This window comes from Gouania willdenowi, chromosome 13 (genome assembly GCF_900634775.1).
Source record: "Gouania willdenowi chromosome 13, fGouWil2.1, whole genome shotgun sequence".
Classification (NCBI taxonomy): domain Eukaryota; kingdom Metazoa; phylum Chordata; class Actinopteri; order Blenniiformes; family Gobiesocidae; genus Gouania; species Gouania willdenowi.
Window position 1 is genome coordinate 16,268,502 of NC_041056.1, and position 19,675 is coordinate 16,288,176.

General features: G+C 38.6%; 2 protein-coding genes across 4 annotated transcripts; one reads left to right on the forward strand and one right to left on the reverse strand.

Moving 5' to 3' along the window:
* The first annotated feature begins 583 nt into the window (after window positions 1-583).
* gpr184 (G protein-coupled receptor 184) lies at window positions 584-7,642 on the forward strand. 3 transcript variants are annotated; one of them, XM_028465202.1, is made up of 3 exons: window positions 584-1,068; window positions 3,268-3,428; window positions 5,316-7,642. In XM_028465202.1, the coding sequence occupies exon 3, from the start codon at window positions 5,336-5,338 to the stop codon at window positions 6,380-6,382; it is 1,047 nt and encodes a 348-aa protein (XP_028321003.1). In that variant the 5' UTR covers window positions 584-1,068; window positions 3,268-3,428; window positions 5,316-5,335; the 3' UTR covers window positions 6,383-7,642. The 3 variants fall into 3 exon arrangements, 2 of the variants coding, with proteins under 2 accessions (XP_028321003.1, XP_028321002.1); XR_003675388.1 differs by lacking the exon at window positions 5,316-7,642 and adding an exon at window positions 3,534-5,308 and having other exon boundaries at window positions 586-1,068; XM_028465201.1 differs by lacking the exon at window positions 3,268-3,428 and having other exon boundaries at window positions 589-1,068.
* Window positions 7,643-14,846: 7,204 nt separating this feature from the next.
* Window positions 14,847-17,695, reverse strand: LOC114474722 (prolactin-releasing peptide receptor). Its single transcript, XM_028465203.1, has 3 exons — window positions 17,206-17,695; window positions 16,162-16,559; window positions 14,847-15,250 (listed from the first exon to the last, which is right to left on the reverse strand). Exons 1-3 carry the CDS (start codon window positions 17,660-17,662, stop codon window positions 15,023-15,025), a joined length of 1,083 nt encoding a protein of 360 aa, XP_028321004.1. The 5' UTR covers window positions 17,663-17,695; the 3' UTR covers window positions 14,847-15,022.
* Between the last annotated feature and the right edge of the window lie 1,980 nt (window positions 17,696-19,675).

The window sequence follows — 19,675 nt, forward strand, 5'->3', positions numbered from 1 at the left end:
AAAAGGTCCGTCTTTCCAAACTTACATGGTCAGTATTTCAAGAGGGAAGCCCAGCTCGGAGCATTGATACTGTCAAGTGCTGTATATTGGCCTGAGGAATCATTTAAAATAACTCATATGGGTCAACTCTTTAGGTCAAAAAGTCAACGGTGTGCCTTTAAGAAATGTATTTGGAAAGTGTTCAATAGTATTACTCACAAAAATGATCATCTGGCTGGTCTTGACTCAACATGCTCACAGGTCTGTTCCAGGATTCTGTCAAATATCTTTCTTTAACAACAAAGTGAGCATTCAGTATCCTACTGACACATTTTGTGTGTGCATAACACTGTCTGATATATGAAGTGCACTACAACTGGTGCAAATTACTAAACATGTAAATCATTGACAGTTTATATCGCTATCTGGTTGGTGAGTCATACATAGAATTGACTTGACTTGGTATAAATTTGATAAATGAAAGGAAGACGAAAGTGAAACTTTCCTCTAATATATGTTTACGCAGGTGTTACAAAACATTGACGTGAAGTAGAACGGAAAGTTTCTGATCTATTCATAGTTTCCTCTAGAAAACCAGACAGTGTGTCTTTTTTTCAGACGCAGGGGATGCATCACATCGGTTCTATCAGTGACTGGTGGTTCATCCCACTCTCAAATACTTACTGCATGTGTGCGTAACTAAATTACCCTCCTCCTACATGTGTCTTTCCTTTTTTGTACTTTGCCTCATCTTTACAGCAGGCTGCTTGCTGACATTTCAGCCGTGGCTCCGCAGAAGGAAATCACCACAACCCGAACAAAATAATCACACAGTGTCTGAAAAGAAAAGTGCTGTCTGGGGTTGTTACAGTCAGGGATAATTACTCGGACTCTGAAAGGACCATGTGGGATTGTGGTGGTTTGGATGCAAGTCAGTATTTGTGAAGAGCTGCCCAAGAAGCCCCATCGTCTGACCTCGCTGGATTAAATCCTGCCAACCTGGAGTGGCTCTGGAATGTATTTTAAAGCTGTCACTCACTGGACAACATTGATGCCCAAACAAGACACACATCTTTATTAAAACAACAGGTGAGCAACATGTATGGGTAACAATCATGGACCTACAAATGTAAGGAATTCTTTATTTTTTCTTAAACCTTGATGTTTTTAAAACCTAACCATACTTCAGTGATGATGTCATAAAAGCCTTGTAACTCAGCAGTGAAACAAAGTTTTAAATGTCAGTCTATTGGAGGATTGGAAAGATTGCTATCCCACAGCGGAGCACACTGAAGAGCAAAGTAGAACGCTTTGAGACAGGATGACAATATGGAATGCCAAAGGAGTATACGGCCAATTCTATCAGCTTTGAATCACTGCTGTTTCATCAGGGAGCTAAAAAGAAAAAAAGAAATGTTCTTTGGTTTGAAAAATGATAAATGTGACTTGTTCTCATTCTTTTTCAAGAGAAAAGTTTGACTGTAACCTTTTGAAGCATTACCTCCAGATAAGGTTTCTAACACCATTCTAGCTGAGCTCAGTTTATGTTAATGACAAACACATAGTTGGCTCGGCCAGATAAGAGGAGGGGTTCAAACTTGGGTCAGTTGTGTATAGAAGCCTTAAAAAGCATAGAACAGACATGATTGAAGAAGTATGAGATGAAACATCTTAAACTATAGTATTTGCTACTTTTGAAAATTCCTTAAAAGACTCGGATTAACGGAATAAATAACTAGTCTTAGGTTAGTCAGCAGAGCCAGACAATGACTAAACATGTCATAAAAGGGTATGAGATTTGTGAGCAAAATGTTCCAGTAATATTATCCGTCTGCTTCTTTTCAATCTTTCCTTCAACGACCTCCTCTTGTACATGCACTCACATGTACAGCCACACACTACCGCCAGACGCCAAATGGTTTCTTGTTATTGAGTTTTGAAGACATTAAGGGCATTAGATGCATCCTGAGCCAACAAACAGACCAGGCTTATAAAATAGATTAAAGCTAATAATGCTCTAGGAAGCCAGAACAATGTTTGCTCTACCACTCTAGATTATCTATTAGTACAAGGGCAAAAACAATCAGCAGGCACATAGGGACATTCAGTAGACAAACACAATGACAGTACACAGCTTTTCCTTTTTGAAACATTATTTTCAGCCACTTTTGTCTGGCATTTTGAAAAAAAAAAAAACAGCACAGTGAAATATAAACTGGAGGAATTGTTCAAAAGTAGCATCATAACTGTGAGGTGAAGCAGGCCTAATGCTGTATGGATATACCAAATTATTCTGATTATTATTGAGGGTACAAAGTTAGAAAGTTCAATCCACAGTGTCTGCATTCATGTGACTCATGTTGTTTGTATTAAAGTCAACCATTAAGTTAGACATTTTCGTTGTCTCAGGACAATATTTATTTTGCACCAAACAATCAGAAGCTCTCATTATGATGACAAGTTGAGCTGCATTAAGCTGGAATCATTTCTGCTAAATGCAAAACCTTATTATAGGAGTTAAGTATGTGCTGCTGCTCCTGCCTGTCACTCAGTCTTAATCAACGCTAAGCAATACACGCAACATTTTAGGTACGGCTTAAAAAAAACTCAATTGCATTTACATAAAATAATGAGCTCAGCTTGCTGCTGTGGAGGAGACGTTTTTTTCTTTCATGTCTGTCGGAAAAACTGCATTAGTGTTTAATAATGTACTTAGTATTCCGAAATCAAATACATGATTTTATTACAATAAAAAGCATGATATGGTATGATATTCTGCCACCAGCCTCATGAACACAGCCCTGCATCCACCCCCCATATTACCTTTATCCTTGATTTATACTTTATATTTATCATTATTATTAATATTGTTTCTGGTTTGTTTTTTGTGCTTGTTCTGTTCTTTCTTTGCACCAACTACTAAGATAAATTCCATGTACTGTTTTTAAATGGATAAAAACCTTTCTGATTCCGATTCTGATGTTTCCCTGACAGAGAACCATTCAAGCTTTAAAAGGGGGGTATTATATAAAATCGACTTTTTCAAGATTTATATCATGTTTCTATTGTCGCGTCTTCTATTCTTTGGAGGAATGCGCACAAGAGTCGGACCACGTGCCATCACTTTGATACTTTATTTTTACACTTCCCACACCGTCACTCGGCTGCGACGCAACACGTGACTCAACACACACACTCTGATGGCTGATCCCAACAACAGCCCTAGGTAACGTTCAAATATCAACAACTGTAAAACAATTACAGCACAACTATGTCCTTCCTGTTAAGGTTTCAAGTTGGACCCCAAAGCGGAGACGGAGGCAGGAAAGCTTTAAGAATTTAATTTTACAAAAAAATTAATTGGCTGAGGTGACGGAGGCTGGCTGGGAGCAGACGGACCCAGGAACGCAGTGAGGCACAGAAGATATCCTGAGCACAGGAGGAAGCAGGTAAGTATCAAAATCCTTAGTGATCAAACAAAACAGCTCGAACAGTACCGAGCGTGAAGGAATTTTCTGGCAGCGTGGAGAGGACTAACAGAGCTTTTGTATCAGGCTCATCATCAAGGACCAGGTGTGCCTCGTTGCTGCAGGTCCCAGCCACGCCCCCGTCAACCAACAGCCCTGCAGAGAAACAAAAAACAAGGGGGAGGGGAAACAGAACAAACCCTAACAGTACCCCCCCCTCAAGGGACGCCTCCCGGTGGCCGACCAGGCTTAGTGGGATGCCCAGCATAGAAGTCCCGGAGGAGAGCAGGGTCCAAGATGAGGGACCGGGAAACCCAGGAGTGGTCCTACGGACCGTAACCCTCCCAGTCCACCAAGTACTGGAAGCCACGACCCCGCCTCCGAACATCCAGCAGCCGCCGAACCGTAAAGGCAGGATAATTGTCCACCACCCGGGGGGTGGCGGGGGCTCGGCCGGAGGGCTGAGAGGACTCGTGGCAACTGGCTTCAGCAGAGATACATGGAATGCAAGACAAACTCTCAACGAAGGAGGCAACTTGAGATTTACAACCATAGGATTAATGTCTCTCTAAATTTCGTACGGACCAATATACCGGGGAGACAGTTTCTTCGACTCCGTCTGCAGGGGAAGATCATGAGATGATTGCCAAACCCTTTGGCCAGGCTTGTAGTCCGGAGCTGGAGTGCGGTGGCGGTCAGCAAGCCTCTGATTCCTTGCAGCGGTACGAGACAGAGCTGCTCGAACTTCATGCCAAATCCGCCGAGCTCGCTGTAGATGCCTTTGGATGGATGGAACTGCAACATGACTCTCCTGGCTTGGGAAAAGAGGAGGTTGGAAGCCATTAGCAGCCATAAACAGGGACATACCGTTGCGGAGGAAACCATGGAGTTGTGGGAATATTCAATCCAAGGGAGGTGGATAGACCAGGAACTAGGATTGTGAGTGGTGACACATCGAAGGGCTGCCTCCAGGTCCTGATTTGCCCGCTCTGTTTGGCCGTTCGTCTGTGGATGATATCCTGAAGACAAGCTGGAAAGAGGGGAAACAGAACAAACCCTAACACTTCCCTCATTAAAAACATGCCTGGAGTGTTGCCTTGGTTTAGTTATGTATGTTTGAGTAATTTTTAAAAACTCTGACGGCAGCCATTTTAGGTGTATATACGACTGAGTCCACCTAGGAACGCCCACACCTCCTAGAGACTCCTCTCCTCGGACCTTTGGTCACCAGCTGAGTTACCGCCCCCCATTCCACAGCAGAGCCCCTCCCCCTCCTGTGTTCTCTTCCTTAGTTCAGCCCACAGTTCCCGCCTCCGCAGATTTAGCTTTTCATTTACATATTTTAAATACTTTTGTAAGAAACCATTGGCTTATGTTGTCTGTACTCATTAATGTACGCATAAAAATAAAAATAAAATAAAAAATGTAAATAAAACTCGTACACCTCCCCCGCTTCCAGCTCCATCAAAACAGCTGCAGTCACAGCAAACAGCTGAGAGATAACTGCGTGTCATGAACCGTGCGCTACACAGGGAAATTTATTTTAAGTTTTTTTTAATATTTGCTGCATTTTCCAAAAAAATTTGGGTAGCATAGTTATTTGAGTATGCTATAGAATGGCACTATGTGCCTGAAAAAAACATGATACCCCCCCTTTAACACGTCTTATGTTTGTCTTATCTGATTGAGATCTTTCAACTTCCTATCTCTGCGAAGCAAAGGCATCATAAGCTCCAAAAACAAAAGAATGAATACAAAGTAACACCTGTTCCCATAAATACCATTGAAAAGACTGTTAGAAAAGTGGTTGACAAACTGTGTCAATGAATCATTAATTGTTACAATAATTATTTTTTTTGTGTTCTTCAGGGAAGTGAAGAAGAGCAAAAATGAGCAACATCACACAAACACCAACAGCGGCAACCACAGATCTAACGATGATGTGTGTTCAGATCCAACAAAGTGCAATCAGCCACTTCCTGATGTCTATTTACATTATAGCTTTTGTCTTTGGTCTGATCTTTAATATGCTCACTCTGAGACCAATTTATCAACAAGTGAAACAGCAAAACGTTTTGGGGATCTTCCTGCTCTGCCTTTCCCTCTCAGACATCCTGTTCATCTTCACCATGCCCCTTTGGATCAATTATTACCGCCAGGGTCACCACTGGGGGCTTGGTGTGAACGTCTGCAGTGTGGCTGGCTTCGTCTACTATTCCAACATGTACATCAGCATCTACCTGCTCTGCTGTATCTCTGTGGACCGCTGCTTGGTGGTCACCTATCCTCTGCGTTTCAAGGCCCGCCGAACGTCTCGCTACGCCTGGGCTCAGTGTCTCAGTGTTTATGTTGTGGTTGTAGTGATGCACATTGTGGTCTTGTTTTATGACAATCTCCTTGACGCCCATGATGACCAGAACAACAATGATCGTTGTTATGAGACCTACCCAATGCAGAAGCCTATTGCCCTATTCAATCTCGTCAGAGTGGCAATCGGCTTCCTGCTCCCTCTGTTGGTGTTAGCCGTCTGCTACTCAAGGGTTCTGGCCACTGTGGGCAAAAGTCCTGGCCTGAGCGCTCAGGTTAAGAAAAAGATCCGCTTGCTTTCCTTTGGAGTGATCGGGATCTTCTCCTTTTGCTTCGCTCCGTATCACATTCTCCTGCTCACACGCTCTTTAGTCTTCTACTACAACAAAGATGACACCAGCGCTCAAGGACGCTACTGTCAGTTTGAACAAAACATGCATGTTTACTTCTCTTTTGCGCTGTCACTGTCCAGTCTGAACTGTGTGGTTGACCCTGTGCTGTATGTGCTGGTCAGTAACTTAGTTCAGGAGAAGATGAAAATATGCTGGAAAAGACACAGGCCGACAAAGACAGAGGCCTGCGTTCTAACCGCCACCACCACATTAAAATCCAGCCATTGTCTAATATGAACTATAATGCTGCACGTGGTAAAACAATCCCTGTACCATTCGTTCTTTGTTTGTTCTGTTTTAAAACCTAATCAAAGTGGTTATTTTGTTTTTCTGACTTAAAAACTAAACAAAAAAACAGACAAACAGCATTTTTCTGTTTTAAGATTAAATCTTCTGTTTGTGTGCTATTTGGATAGTTACGGGGAAACTAGGACAAGAGCTTTGTGTTTTAAGCTCACCACACAGAGGGGACCCACAGATGGGGGTGGCGCTTTTACTCCCGGACAAAAAAGAAACAACATATAAGTCACATTACTGATGAACTGGTGAATTGAAACGTTAGTAATACATGAATAAATCCAAACAAAAAAATGGATGTTACGTAAAGCATGCATGATAATATTTGATTAAAGGAACCAGGGGTGGTGTAATGAGTCTACTGGTGTTCCTCATATCTTGTGATCATCTTCCGTGTGTGTTGATGGCTACTGTTAGTGGCTAGAGGTATTAAAACATGCAAAAATAATTATTTTCACTGCCTTCAAAAAAGCTGTAATTGTTTTTGCAGAAGAAATATTTTTTGTTCTTATATTTTGATGAAATAATTGCTAAACAGTCCTAGTGTGTGCTGAAGTGCAGCAGACTTCAGTTCTGGTCCTGTTTGCCGGTTTGCCATTAATATTTTAATCTGAAAACAGAAAAACAATGCTTATCTGGTTTTTAATTTTTCTGTATTTTTTGTTTGGATTTAAGTCATTAAAACATAATAACTACACCATTTGTTTGTATTTGAACCAAAGAATGAACAGTACACGGATTTAGAACACAATATTCTTTGCATGCATGTGTTTGTGTGATGTGTGTGTAAATAGATGCACTGTAAATATCACATAGTGTTTTAAACACAGAGGTACCTTTCCAGAGTAATCAATGCTTTTTGTAATAGTAATCAGCAGACATTTGAGCAGCTATTGTATTTGGCCTTTTCATATTTCCTTAACACAATGCAGCATGAAGAGAGTGGAGTACATACGTCTCATGGCTGATTAAATAGATTGTAGTCCAAGGTTCAGCTTTCAAGGGGGTTCTTTCATGGCACCCACTTCGGTTTTGTTGTTTGTTGAAGCTCAAGAGCACTTGTGTTCCCCTTCCACAACACTTGATGAATGTGTGAACAGAGAACACCTTTATTACTCAAGCATGTCCAAATCCATCAAGTCAGTGTGCTGATGGAAAATAAAGATATAAAACCAAATAAAGTAGTGGTTCTAATAGCGACTCTGTTTGGTGAGTTTTTCTTTCTCTGGAAGTTAATGTTTTTTTTTTTAACCTTTTTCAAAATAAAACGAAAACACAGATTATGGCAAGTTAATATAAGCAAACACTGGCTGTTACTGCTCTGAGACGTAATCTCACATTATCATTCCAGATCGCGGCTTGCCTGTAGAGTGGCTGACAACAGCAATAAAGGTGATAATAAATTGGTTTGTTTTTGCAGCAAAAACTTGTGAGGAAAAATACAATTTGAGATGTGATAAATCTATGTCAATTAAAAACTTGAATAGATATTTACACAATATCATTTTTTGAACTTTGACTGCATAACCTTAGAGACTCTAGAAGAAAATCAATCAATTTCTATTTCTCATCACCCTAAATGACATCAGATTTTGGTGATATATGTATGTTTCAAATTAATAGCAACAGAATAAAGAGTGTTGGTGCCTAAATATGTGTTATCTGCGTGGTTAGTAACACATTTCTTATGGTCTCTCAAAGATCTGTACAGGATATGCTAGCTTTTTCTGTATTTACAAACATGGTCAAGGCAGTTTCTATGTCACCCTTCATACATCAAGTTACATAACCTCTTGCTCCTGGAAGTACTCCAAGCAAAGCAAGTTTGTTTCCAAAGCAAAGAAATCCGAAGAGAGAGTTACACCTTGAAATCGGTTAGCAACAAATAACAACCACTTGACTGCCTCATAAAGCAAAGCGTTTCAAATGTTTTGTGCCACTTTTTTTCCCCTAATATGACAATTTATGGCATTTGATTGGTTTTGTTACTTTGAGCGGTTCAAATAATTAGAATAATGATTCATTTGGAGTAGTAGTTACTCTCTCTCTCTCTGTTTGTTTGCATTAAAGGGAGTAATGCAGGATTTTGAAGCGAAACAGACAAATGAGGTTTGAGATATTCAACTCTGCATTACAGAGATGGTTAGAGAAGGAAAAGATGCACAGAGTAAACCCCGAAACACTGAAAACTACATGAATATCTCTCGAATGTCCCGTTTGTGCTCTAATATCCAATTATAACCAACCACAAGTGAAAACTTAAGAAAACCTAACTATCATTCATCCAAAAGTGGTTCCATCAAAGGTTTGCATCCTTTCTATTGTCCTGTTGGATGAGGTCCCCATTATTAACACCACAGTAAAGCTAAATATTTTACATACAGCTTTTAATGTGATGGGCTGCATCAGAACTATGATAATAACATCACACAGATCTATTGATGAGCTGTTATGTCTCGTTGCTTCATACTGACCACAAATGCATCATATACAGCAGACAATCCATTAAAAGACAATGTCCTCTGGCTTCAGTCAACAGTGTGCTCCCTACCAAAAAGCGCTTAATGGAAAATAATTTTTTATTCACTCCACAATTATAACCATTAACTACTAATCAATCCCATCCACTTCTTATATGTATTCATACATTTGCAGGTTAGTGGTGCATTTGCTACTGATTGATGGACTTCAAAATATCTATTTTACAGCTAAACTAAATTAAGTTGATGTATTAAAACCAAATTTTGTAATGCATGGAGCAGACAAAGGCAACTGGCGGCCAGGGAACCACATGCGGCCCTCTGTTTAATTTTGGGTGGCTCCAATAAAAATACATACAAAATGACTCAAAAAACACACAAAACAATTGAAAGAGTACAAGAATAACTCCAAAAACACACAAAACAACAACAAAAATACACAAAATGGCAGAAAAAACAAAAACATTGAAGGAATAGTACAAGAAATAATTCCAAAAACACAACAGGTTTATAAGAAAAATCACAAAAAGATTCTGAAAACACAAAAAACTTTAGTCCCTTCTTACAATAATGCTCCAATTGGCCAATATTGTATTCTGTGGAACTCAGACGGAAAAAAAACAACAACACTTTCTTGTGGCCCTCATTGTAATAGGGAGTCCATAAAATCTTGAAAATAATATACTGAGCTTTTAATAATGAAATATTGATAAGGTTGTTTGTTTGCATACGGAGAATGATTTGGCTCTGCCTGTGAAATATAGTGTATAGGTGTGCGGTTCGTCACCCCTCCTCTGCCACTGATATATAAACGGGTCTGGCCGCACCTGCCGGCCTCTCCTCCATTCTTCTTGGGCCCACTGGCGTGGCGTGGCAGGTACAGGTGTGGAGGAGCCATTGTGGTGTGGCTGTGCACGCACCGGAGCGCTGTCTGGCATGTTGGCCATCATGGCACACACTTTCCTTTCAGTGTTCAGACTACTGTTGCTATGGGGACTGGGGCTGCCCCACTGGAAGCCCTCTTGGGTGGGTTTGTGTATCCTTGTGAGATCATAGCGCACGCTGTTTCTTCAGTGTTCAGGATTACTGTTGCTATGGGGACTGGGGCTGCACCGCTAGAGGTCCTCTTGGGTGGGTCGTGGGTGTTTGGACCGAGCGAAGTCGTGGAGTATTTCCGCTGCCTGGCCTGCTGTGACACTGCACCAGTGAGGTCCAGTCAGAGGCTAATTCACCATCACGGCTCTCTGGACGGCGCTGCTGTTTTGGCTCTCCGTGCCCAGCTGGCTTTATTGCTTCTTTGATTTATATAGCAGTGGCTATCAGTATGTAATACGTGTCAATTGACCCACAGTTTATCCATACACACCGCCCCTCATTGGCCAGTTTAGGCCACGTGATAGATGCACCACGTTAATGTTCCGTCAGTTGTATTTTAGCTCATAATTGTTTTTTAGCTACCCCGCTAACCCTTTTATTTTAGCCCTAACCCAGGAAAAACCCTGCGGTTTTTTTTTTTTTTTTTTGTCGGATATGTATTTTTAACACCCCCAACACCTCTGGGTGTTGTGGATTCTGGGCGGCAACCCAAACCCTGGTGGTGGTTTTATCATGTTTCAGTTTGTGTGTGCAGTGTCACGGATGATCGCATAGTTTCCTCCTCCCTCCATGGTTTTGGGCTGCCGAGGTAACCCAGCACTGTCCATTTCCCTCTCTTGGCCCCGTATCTAACATTAGGTATAGAAAGCAAATGTGGGATTGTTTTAGCAATCATTGTTAATAAAGATTATTTGTACTCCAAACACTGTCTCTTGTCCCGTGGTGATTTCGAACCTGTGAAGCCTTTAGCCTACCTGATAAAATTGGTGATTACTTCCTGGAGTGAAATTCCCCAGGTGGCGTTGTTCAGCAACAAAAATTGATTACCCTACGATCCTCGTCTTGCCACAATAACAAAAATAGAAACTAGGCATTGATTTTTGGATCTGAACTGCAACCCAACATAAAGAATTATTATGGAATGAAAAATAATGCATTATTGATTACAAAAGGACAATCTGGTGCTTTACAGGTTAAACTTTAAAGGGCATCGGATGAGGAAAAACACTGTAATAACAAGCTTTCTGTGTTTTAGTGATGACGTCACCTTTGCTAAGCTGGACGTACATAAACAGGGCCTGTAAAGCCTGATGTAGAACACTGCTCTTATAGACACTGTATTCAGCTTGTATCTTTTAACTAAAAAACTTGATTTATCATTGCTAAAACACTTTAGCTCTAATTCTTTCACGTCAATATAATCAAGACAAATCCAATTCACACCGAAAACTATTGCTGCTCACACTTCCACGCATGCTTTAATCTTATAGATTATGATCAAATGTATAATAAGAAAGTTATCAAAACATTTCACAAAACAAGGTCCTCAAGTTTAATTTTCATAAAGAAGACAAGTAGCAACATTTCTTCACATCTATTTTCTTTGAGTAACACTGTGCTTACAAACGTATGTTTGTGTAAAGGTGCGTTTACACCGAACGCGACCTCAGCGACTATAGTTGCTTAAATCGCCTAACATAGTCACTCAAACATAGTGGCGCTTTATGCTCGCTTCAGTGCTTCATCATAGTTTCTGGCTCAATTTTAATTTTTACATATAACATGGCTGATCCTACAACGATTGCAGCACTGTATTTGTTGTACAAAATCCAGAAATGCTGGAAGGCTAGATGCGGTATTTCATATTATTGCGGTCTGGGTAAAAAGGAGGACAGGTGTCCTACAAGACGGGATAGCCGCATCCATGATTCTTCAGTGACCTGACAACCGGGTAAGTGACGAAGAGAGAAACTCATTGGATGTCAAGACACAGCACTTATGTCGCGTTACATTGATTTTGAATGTTATTTAGTCGCCAGAGTCGCTGAAGTCGCTTTCGGTGTGAACACACCTTAATGCTTTTACACATAACAACATCAACAACAAGAAAAAACTGACAGAACTACTGACAACATTTTGTACAGAAAGCATCATACATTAAGTCTGATGAACACCTTATTGTCAAAAATAAATATATCAGCCAAAAATCTGTTACAAGTTTTTCCACATTTAATCTCACGATTCGTCCATCTTTGGATGAAGTGCATTGATGTTTTTGTTTTCTATTCTGCTACTTTTTTTTTATTAACACTAATTACACATTGCCACTCTGTGTAACAGTATACAGTTTTTGTTGGAAAATTATCAAGCATTTTATGTCCATTTTTTGTGATAAAGTTATCGAGATTCATTTACAAACTAATTATGCCAAAGGTTAATTCACTCGCTCATGAAAGATAGAAGATGATAGAAGTTTTTTTTGCCAAGTTCATAAATGATATGAATAGGAATGTCATTACATACACTGTTGTAAGAGAGTTTTCTGTATAGGTCCCCTTTAATTTTGTGCCAAATGGGAAAGGGAATAAGAATTCTTAATACTTAAAATTGTTTCTTAAAAATGGTAAAAATATGCTATGTTGCAAGAAGGCGAAGAAAAAGTCACGAGCAAAGTGCACAACAATAGACAACAAATAGCCCCCAACAAATGTGCATTGAAGTCAAACATTGAATCCACTCATATTGCCTCAAGGTTCACTCAGAGCCAAAAAACAGAGAAACTCAGCTGCCAAGCAACAGACACCAAAGTAATTTGATTTTTTAAACCCAACGACAGGCAGGGTTGAGTGGGACCTAAAGTCAATATTTGTGATTGTACCTGTGCTATTGTGCTATAAAATCGGAAGGCTGGATTGGCTGATGGATAATCTGCTTTTAACAGAGACACGTTCAGTGTGAGTAAGAAATAGTATGAGTACAGGTTTAGGACATACTGTACATCGTGTTTTGATCCATTATGTCTTTCAGTTGGAAGAATTTCTGCCATAAAGATATAAACAGTGCCACATCAGACACTGACAGTTTTTTTTTTACCATTATTGTGTACAGGAACTATTTGTGTTAGTGTCACAAATCATTTGTGGCATCTGATTGAGATGTTTTGTAAACAGTTTGAGATGAGTTATTAAAAAACGCCTGAGGCATTTCCTGCATCTTTTAATGTAAATTGAGGCATTTAATGGGTTTTTTGAGAAATGTTACATATTTATTAGATAATTACATTAATTCATTAAATCGGTTCATTTTAAGACATTTGTGGTTTTCACAATGAAAAGACCTATTTCTTTTTCTACTCAGATTTTGTGTTTTTGTGTATTTTAAGTCCATTGTATTAATACAGTATGTCAAAATAAACAATTAACTCTAAATTCATGCAGCTAAAGTTGTGCTGATAAGAATGATACTAAACAAGGCAAGCGGAACAGTTTTTATGGTTTTATGAGTTCCCCCTGGACTCCAGAGGGATAATTTTTTTTAGCGACATCTACGTATGCATGTTTTGTTCTTGCAAAAAAGAATAATAAAAATGATTATTCTTTTTGCTTAATAGTGATGAATGTCTTGTGTGGAGCTTCAGTAGTAGCAGCAGCAGTAGCACGGTGACACTTATGTGTGATTTTATTGGTCATGCTCTGAATATTAAGTTGATTATTGTGTTGTTCTTGTTTTCCAGACAGAGCCAAAGCCCTGGTTATTAATCTAGTCACACCATTAGAAAATTAGTCTAAATAAATCCCACAAAATGGGGGTGGGGGGGGAAACTCAGCTGCTTTTACGAGGTAATCTTTGCAACATGTTCCCACAAGCTGTGCTTACAACATACATACAAACAATGATGCAAATTAGATTATTTCATCAAGGAGATGAATCTGGTGTTGTATCGTCACAAACAGAGAACAAGGAGCAGGATTTTAAACATGCCTTACATGAGAAATACTCAATAGAAAAGAGATAATACAGTTTTACACACACATAGACATATAACAAAAGGACAAAAACCTTTTTCTGCACGATTCCACCTTCATTAATAATTGCCGCAATCAATTTTCTCTTTATTGTCAAGGTCTTTACAGTCTTACTCATTCTTTCAAAGCTGCTGTCATCTCTAAGTGACTTGTCAGTGAATGTGTTCTCCATTGAAATTGTGACATTTCGATCATAACCTGTGTTTCTTCTACCATTATCTCAAAATTGCTTTGTTTACTCCGAGCTTCACACAAATACTGAGCATGCATTTTTGAGAACAGGTTGTACAAATGTTGGTGATTTTGTGTTGGGTAAGGATGTAACGATTAATCGTAAGGCAGTTAAAAATCGATTCATAGGTATCACGGTTGATATCGATTTTCTGAAAATTGAATCGCAGTACTTTTTTTAACCAGCAGAGAGCACAAGTGTAGGCGGCGGGCGGAGTCTGCCAATACTTTCTTTCTGGCCGCCTTCTACTCTTAAATATGTTAATAAATGATTCATTTCGCCTTTAGCACTGAAAGAATATCTGTAATATCACTTGAATATCTGTAAAAGTCACGTTTTTCTATTAGCTCTGTCTGCTAGCATAGCTTCTCTTCTTCACTGCAAGATATCTGCATGCCAACCGACCACTGTGTTACCAGCGCCCTCTGCTGGTCTAAACAAATATCTGACCTAAATACAGTGAAATGACTGGTTTTTTTTTTAAAGTCCAATTGTTAAGGCACAAAATACATTTTCAGTTGCACTTTTAAAAAGAAAAAGAACTATTATGCATTTTTCCATTGTTTATTATAGAACCAGAATTTAAATTAATAGGCTTCTTCATTTGTATTATTCCTTTATTTATTTCATTCAAGATTTATTTTTGGTGAAATTGTATTGTTTTGAATAGTTTATCAAGGAATTCTTTTGACAATGAAAAATAAAAGGAAAATAGTACGGTATTTTCTAGTCTTTTTTTCCCAAAAAAAATAAAGGAATATTTTTCAATCATTTATATACAGTCCCATTTTGTAAAATAAATCGTGAGAGAATCGTATCGTGAACCCAGTATCGTGAATCGAATCGTATCGGGAGTTGAGTGAATCGTTACATCCCTAGTGTTGGGTTTATTTGGTGATGAAGTGCAGGATATAATTATGAATAAATACTGATGATTATTAGCAGCCTCGGCAGAAGTATTATTAGATCACGTCCTGGATATTGTTCTCTCCACCTTTCCTCTCTGTGGGTTGCGGCAGGGACAGAGATATCCTTTTAGATGTTTGCGCACCTTACTGTGCAGAGAAGCGTAGATAAAAGGGTTGTAGCATGCAGAGCTCATTGCCACCAAGTGACAGCAGATTTGCAAGACATTTATGTAGCGCTTTCCTACTAAGTGGAATTCTGGGTCCAGATCCAGCAGAAGGTTCAGTACCTGCACACACAGCATTATTGAAATTAATATCACTTAAATAAGGACAGAGGTAAAAAAAAAAAACATTAAAAAAAGTGGTTAAATTGTAATTAAAACATATGTGATGACACATATTCCATAAATTATACTTAACATAGGTAATTGATTCCTTTAAATATTTGAACAACCAAATGTATTTGTTTATTTTCAGCAAATTTAAAAATTAGATTTTCTCATATTGACAAATGCCATGCTTTGTCACACGCTTTTCAACTGATCACTTGAACAGGGCTACACTGTTCGTAAGCTATAAAATGCAGGATTTTAAGATAGCTTTAGCACAAACAGAGCCTTATCTATCAAAGAACAAGATCTGATCAGGCAAACTCTGTAGTATAACAGAGTGAGGTGAGGTGATTCAGGGAGGGACTCTGTGAGTGATTAATCACAGGTGTAGCGCGTGTGATTAATCTCCTCTTTTTTATATAGAAAGTGTCTATTTGTACGGTTGCCGTACGGACAACACCTGTTGCTATTGGTACAGTTAGAGTTAGGGTTAGGGTTAGGTTTACACCCAATTTTGCAACAATTTTTAGTGTTAGGGTTAGGGTTTGGTTTAGTCTTTGTCATGGGACCTAAATTGACCAATGACTGACCTATCACGTGACCTAAATGTCGGTATATTGACCGTACGGATAGCCACTGCATTTTATATATTCTAGGAAACAGCTGGAACCGGAGAGCTATGAGCTGTCTGCAGAAGGCAATTTATTTTCGAACGTCTTTTAGTTTTATGTGAGTCTTTGCGCATGAATTTACACCTGTGACATTAAGGTAACAGTTAATTGCGTTCACTGAACTGTTTTAAACCAATCCTGCATTTATAAATACTTGTCATGTATGTAGATTTAGGTTTTAACCAAATGCCTTACCTGAAGAGGCAGCCAGCACAGAGCAAAGGCAAGAACTGAAGCTACCAGCAGAGAAAAAGTCTTTTTCCGTCTTTGGCTCCAGCTTTGCTGACTGTTGGACGGTTCCCCGGGCACTGAGTAACGTCTCAGGCTGACTGTGATGGCACAGTAGGACATGCTGACTGACAGCAGGGGAATCATGTAGGACGTAATAAGGATGAAGCAGGAGTAGGTCAGACGCAGGTTGCCGCTGTTAGGCCAGAATTCCTCACACACAACCAGGTCTATTCCACTGGGCCGCAGGTCCACATATCGAGTGTATATAGATGGAGGTGCAGCCAGTGCCAATGATATAAGCCACACTCCCAGAGTCACTGCACTGCAGCCCCACACGGAGATCCTCCTCCGGACTGGATGAGCTAAGACATGGACAAAACGCAGACCTATTACATGGTAGATGATAGAAGCAACAAATACTAAGTGATATGTATAATTATTCTGATTGTGTCACTAAAAGTCTAAAAGGAAATTAATTCAAAACATTTTATACCAAAGCTTTCATACTTTAAACTATTTTGGTATTGTACAGTAGTGACATTTTCTTTCTTAAATAAGTTTTTGATCATGTCTGAGCTCACTGCATTTTAATTGAACTCGATTTATAAAAATACAGTTGTTTAAGATTGTGTTGTTTTATTAATAATAATAAAAAAGAAAATTTCAGGTGATCCCATTTAAACTCCAGGTGACCCCACATGGGGCCCTGACCCCAAGGTTGAAAAAGAGTGATTTATTGGTTCCTGAGTAGATTTATTTCTATAGTTTTCATTTCTGGTCATCTGGACACAAGACTGACACTTTATTTGTTCATTTTCCAACCTCTCTCTCTCTTTCTCTCTCTCTCTCAAGTACCTTACCCTGTAGTGCCATTGCGTACCCTATAGGGATACAAGTACCCCCATTTGAGAAACACTGTTGTACAGCATCCTTCCATAAAATAAAGGTAGGGTTTTTCATATTTCAGTGTGCTGTATAATAATATTTTCAATGAAATGTGTTGTTTACCTACAACAACGTAGCGATCTACAGCAATGGCAGTGAGTGAAAGCACTGCTGCAAACACTGTGGCACACTGCAGCAAAGGGACCAAATGGCAGAGGGGTCTTCCAAAAGCCCATCCATGGCTATCAAAGGCATACGAGACAGTCAATGGAACGCAACTCAAACACATCAGCAGGTCGCCAGCTGCTAAATTACCAATGAAAAAGTTGGTGGCGTTGTGGAGTTTCTTGTCTGCTAAGATGCAGGCCAAAAGGAACAGGTTTCCCACACCAGCTACCACCACCACCATGCTGTACAGGGGCAGAAAGAGAGGCTTGAATCTTAGTAGGATCTCCATGCCCACAAACATATCCAATGGGTCACTGTGGTTGAGTCCTTTGTTGCCTTCTAGTGTTTCTTGTCCCACTTCGAGGCTGTTGTTAGCTTTTACAATTAAATCCTTGTCCATGAAAATGTCCATGTTTCTGCAGCCCAACCTGAAAAACGACACAATTAAAACAGAATTAACAAGATCTACTTGACAAACGCCAGTACATTCAACAAGATTTTCTAGAATTACAATCATGTGAAAACTGATGTTTAATTAGCAGCCAATTCAGAATGGATAAACAGCGTGATTCCTCAGCTTTGAGAGTAAATCTTTGGAAACGATTAACACCACACACTGGAAGAACACATCTATCTGCAAAACACACCCATCACCACTCAACACAGCAGAACCCCTCTTTGTTTGGTCCCCCCTCCTCAACTTTCAACTAACGTAAACTCACGACCTTATTTTTTATGTACTTAAATATTTCGCTTCGTCATTTCATCAATAATATTCCCTGGAAACCCCTGACACACCAATCAAAATATACACTTTAAATGATCTGTGCTGACACCCATAATATTGATTTCACCTGTATCATCGAGTTATTATCACACTATTACACAGTATTATCACCTATTTTATTATTATTGTAATTATTGTCAATTACTCATATTTCCTAATATCACAACTTTATTATTATTATTATTATTATTATTATTATTATTATTATTATTATTATTATTATTATTATTATTATTAATATTATTATTATTATTAATGTTATTATTATTATTGTTATTATTACTATTATTTTTATTATTATTATTATTAATTTTAAATTTAATTTTAATTTTTTGTATTTTTTACTTTTGTTTTTCTTCTTGAATTCCTATGGTTACGTTATGATTGTTACTAATTAACTTCTATATTACCGTAGTGTTAATGTTATATTTAGATATTAGATATATTATACTTCCAATATTTATAGTACTTTTCTACATACCGCTACTGATATTTCAACTATTTTCTTATGTTATATATATATTATTATTACTAACTTAATAATTATTGAATTAATGATGAACAAAAATGATTGCTTCCGAGGTCATCTTCTAGCATTAAATGCTTAGACTGATGTCAGTCACAGTGGTGTAACCTTACAGCAAAGCCACAGCCACGTACTACTAATAAATGTATATTATTTGTTTGTTCAGCGGTTTACGCTACTGTTGTGCACACTAAAAAGTTAAACCTGACAAACCTGACGTTGACCTGAGCAGAGGTTGACTCCTGGCAGCAGGGTTTTTCCCAGGCGTTTTAAAAGAGGGGTGATTCATAAAAAGCCAGGGGCATTGAAGTGGAACAACACATGATCTGTCTTTGGAAATGTTTTGAAAGCCTCACTAACTTGTCTAAAATGCCTGGAAAGAGTTTTTACACCCCAGTGCCTGTGAAGTGTCTTGCTGTGATTCACCATGCACCCTCGGTTTTTCAATCTATTCGCTGGTAAATCCCATTTTCTATCCTTTGCTGCAGTCGTATGGAAATATTAGGGAGCCTACAGTTATAAAGACGACGTAGAGAGAAAATTCCTGTTGGCATCTATTGCCTAATTCCTTTTATGGATATTTAAATGGTAAAAATATCAATGTTAATGTCAATTTTGATGCTAAATCTGGTGGAGGAAAAAAGTAGAATTCATGTTTCCGCAGATACTTTGCTGTGCAACAGTGCACATAAATATGTGCAGAAAACGTTCATATATGATGGTAGAAGCTGCATATCTTTCTTAGTTGCATTAACTGAGAACAAATTCAAGCTAAAGGGCTTCCCTTAAATCTACATTAGAAGCTTCAAATTTATTTTTTATTTTTTTTTACAGTTTACGTCTGTCAAGTGCGGTCTGGTCATATTCAGAATAACTATTAGGGTATTTGTCATTTTAGAAAATATTGACTGTTTATCAAAAAGCACTCAGATGTTCTAAACATGTCATTATACTGTATATATTTTTGTGAAAAGTTTTGGCTCTAACTATATGATATTAGAATATAACTGCATGAAAAGCATGAGTGTTGTGTATAAATAAGTTAAAGTCTAAGAAAAAGTGTCTTTTTTTGTCTTCCATGGTTGAAATCTGTCTTAGTCACATCAGAGTGC

Coding starts and splice junctions, on each gene's coding strand:
- gpr184 (XM_028465202.1), top strand. CDS start 5,336: ATGAGCAACATCACACAAACACCAACAGCGGCAACCACAGATCTAACG.
- LOC114474722 (XM_028465203.1), bottom strand. CDS start 17,662: ATGGACATTTTCATGGACAAGGATTTAATTGTAAAAGCTAACAACAGC. Junction 16,560..17,205: donor AGATCGCTACGTTGTTGTAG/GTAAACAACACA, acceptor TCCATGTCTTAG/CTCATCCAGTCCGGAGGAGG. Junction 15,251..16,161: donor TGTGCTGGCTGCCTCTTCAG/GTAAGGCATTTG, acceptor CTGTGTGTGCAG/GTACTGAACCTTCTGCTGGA.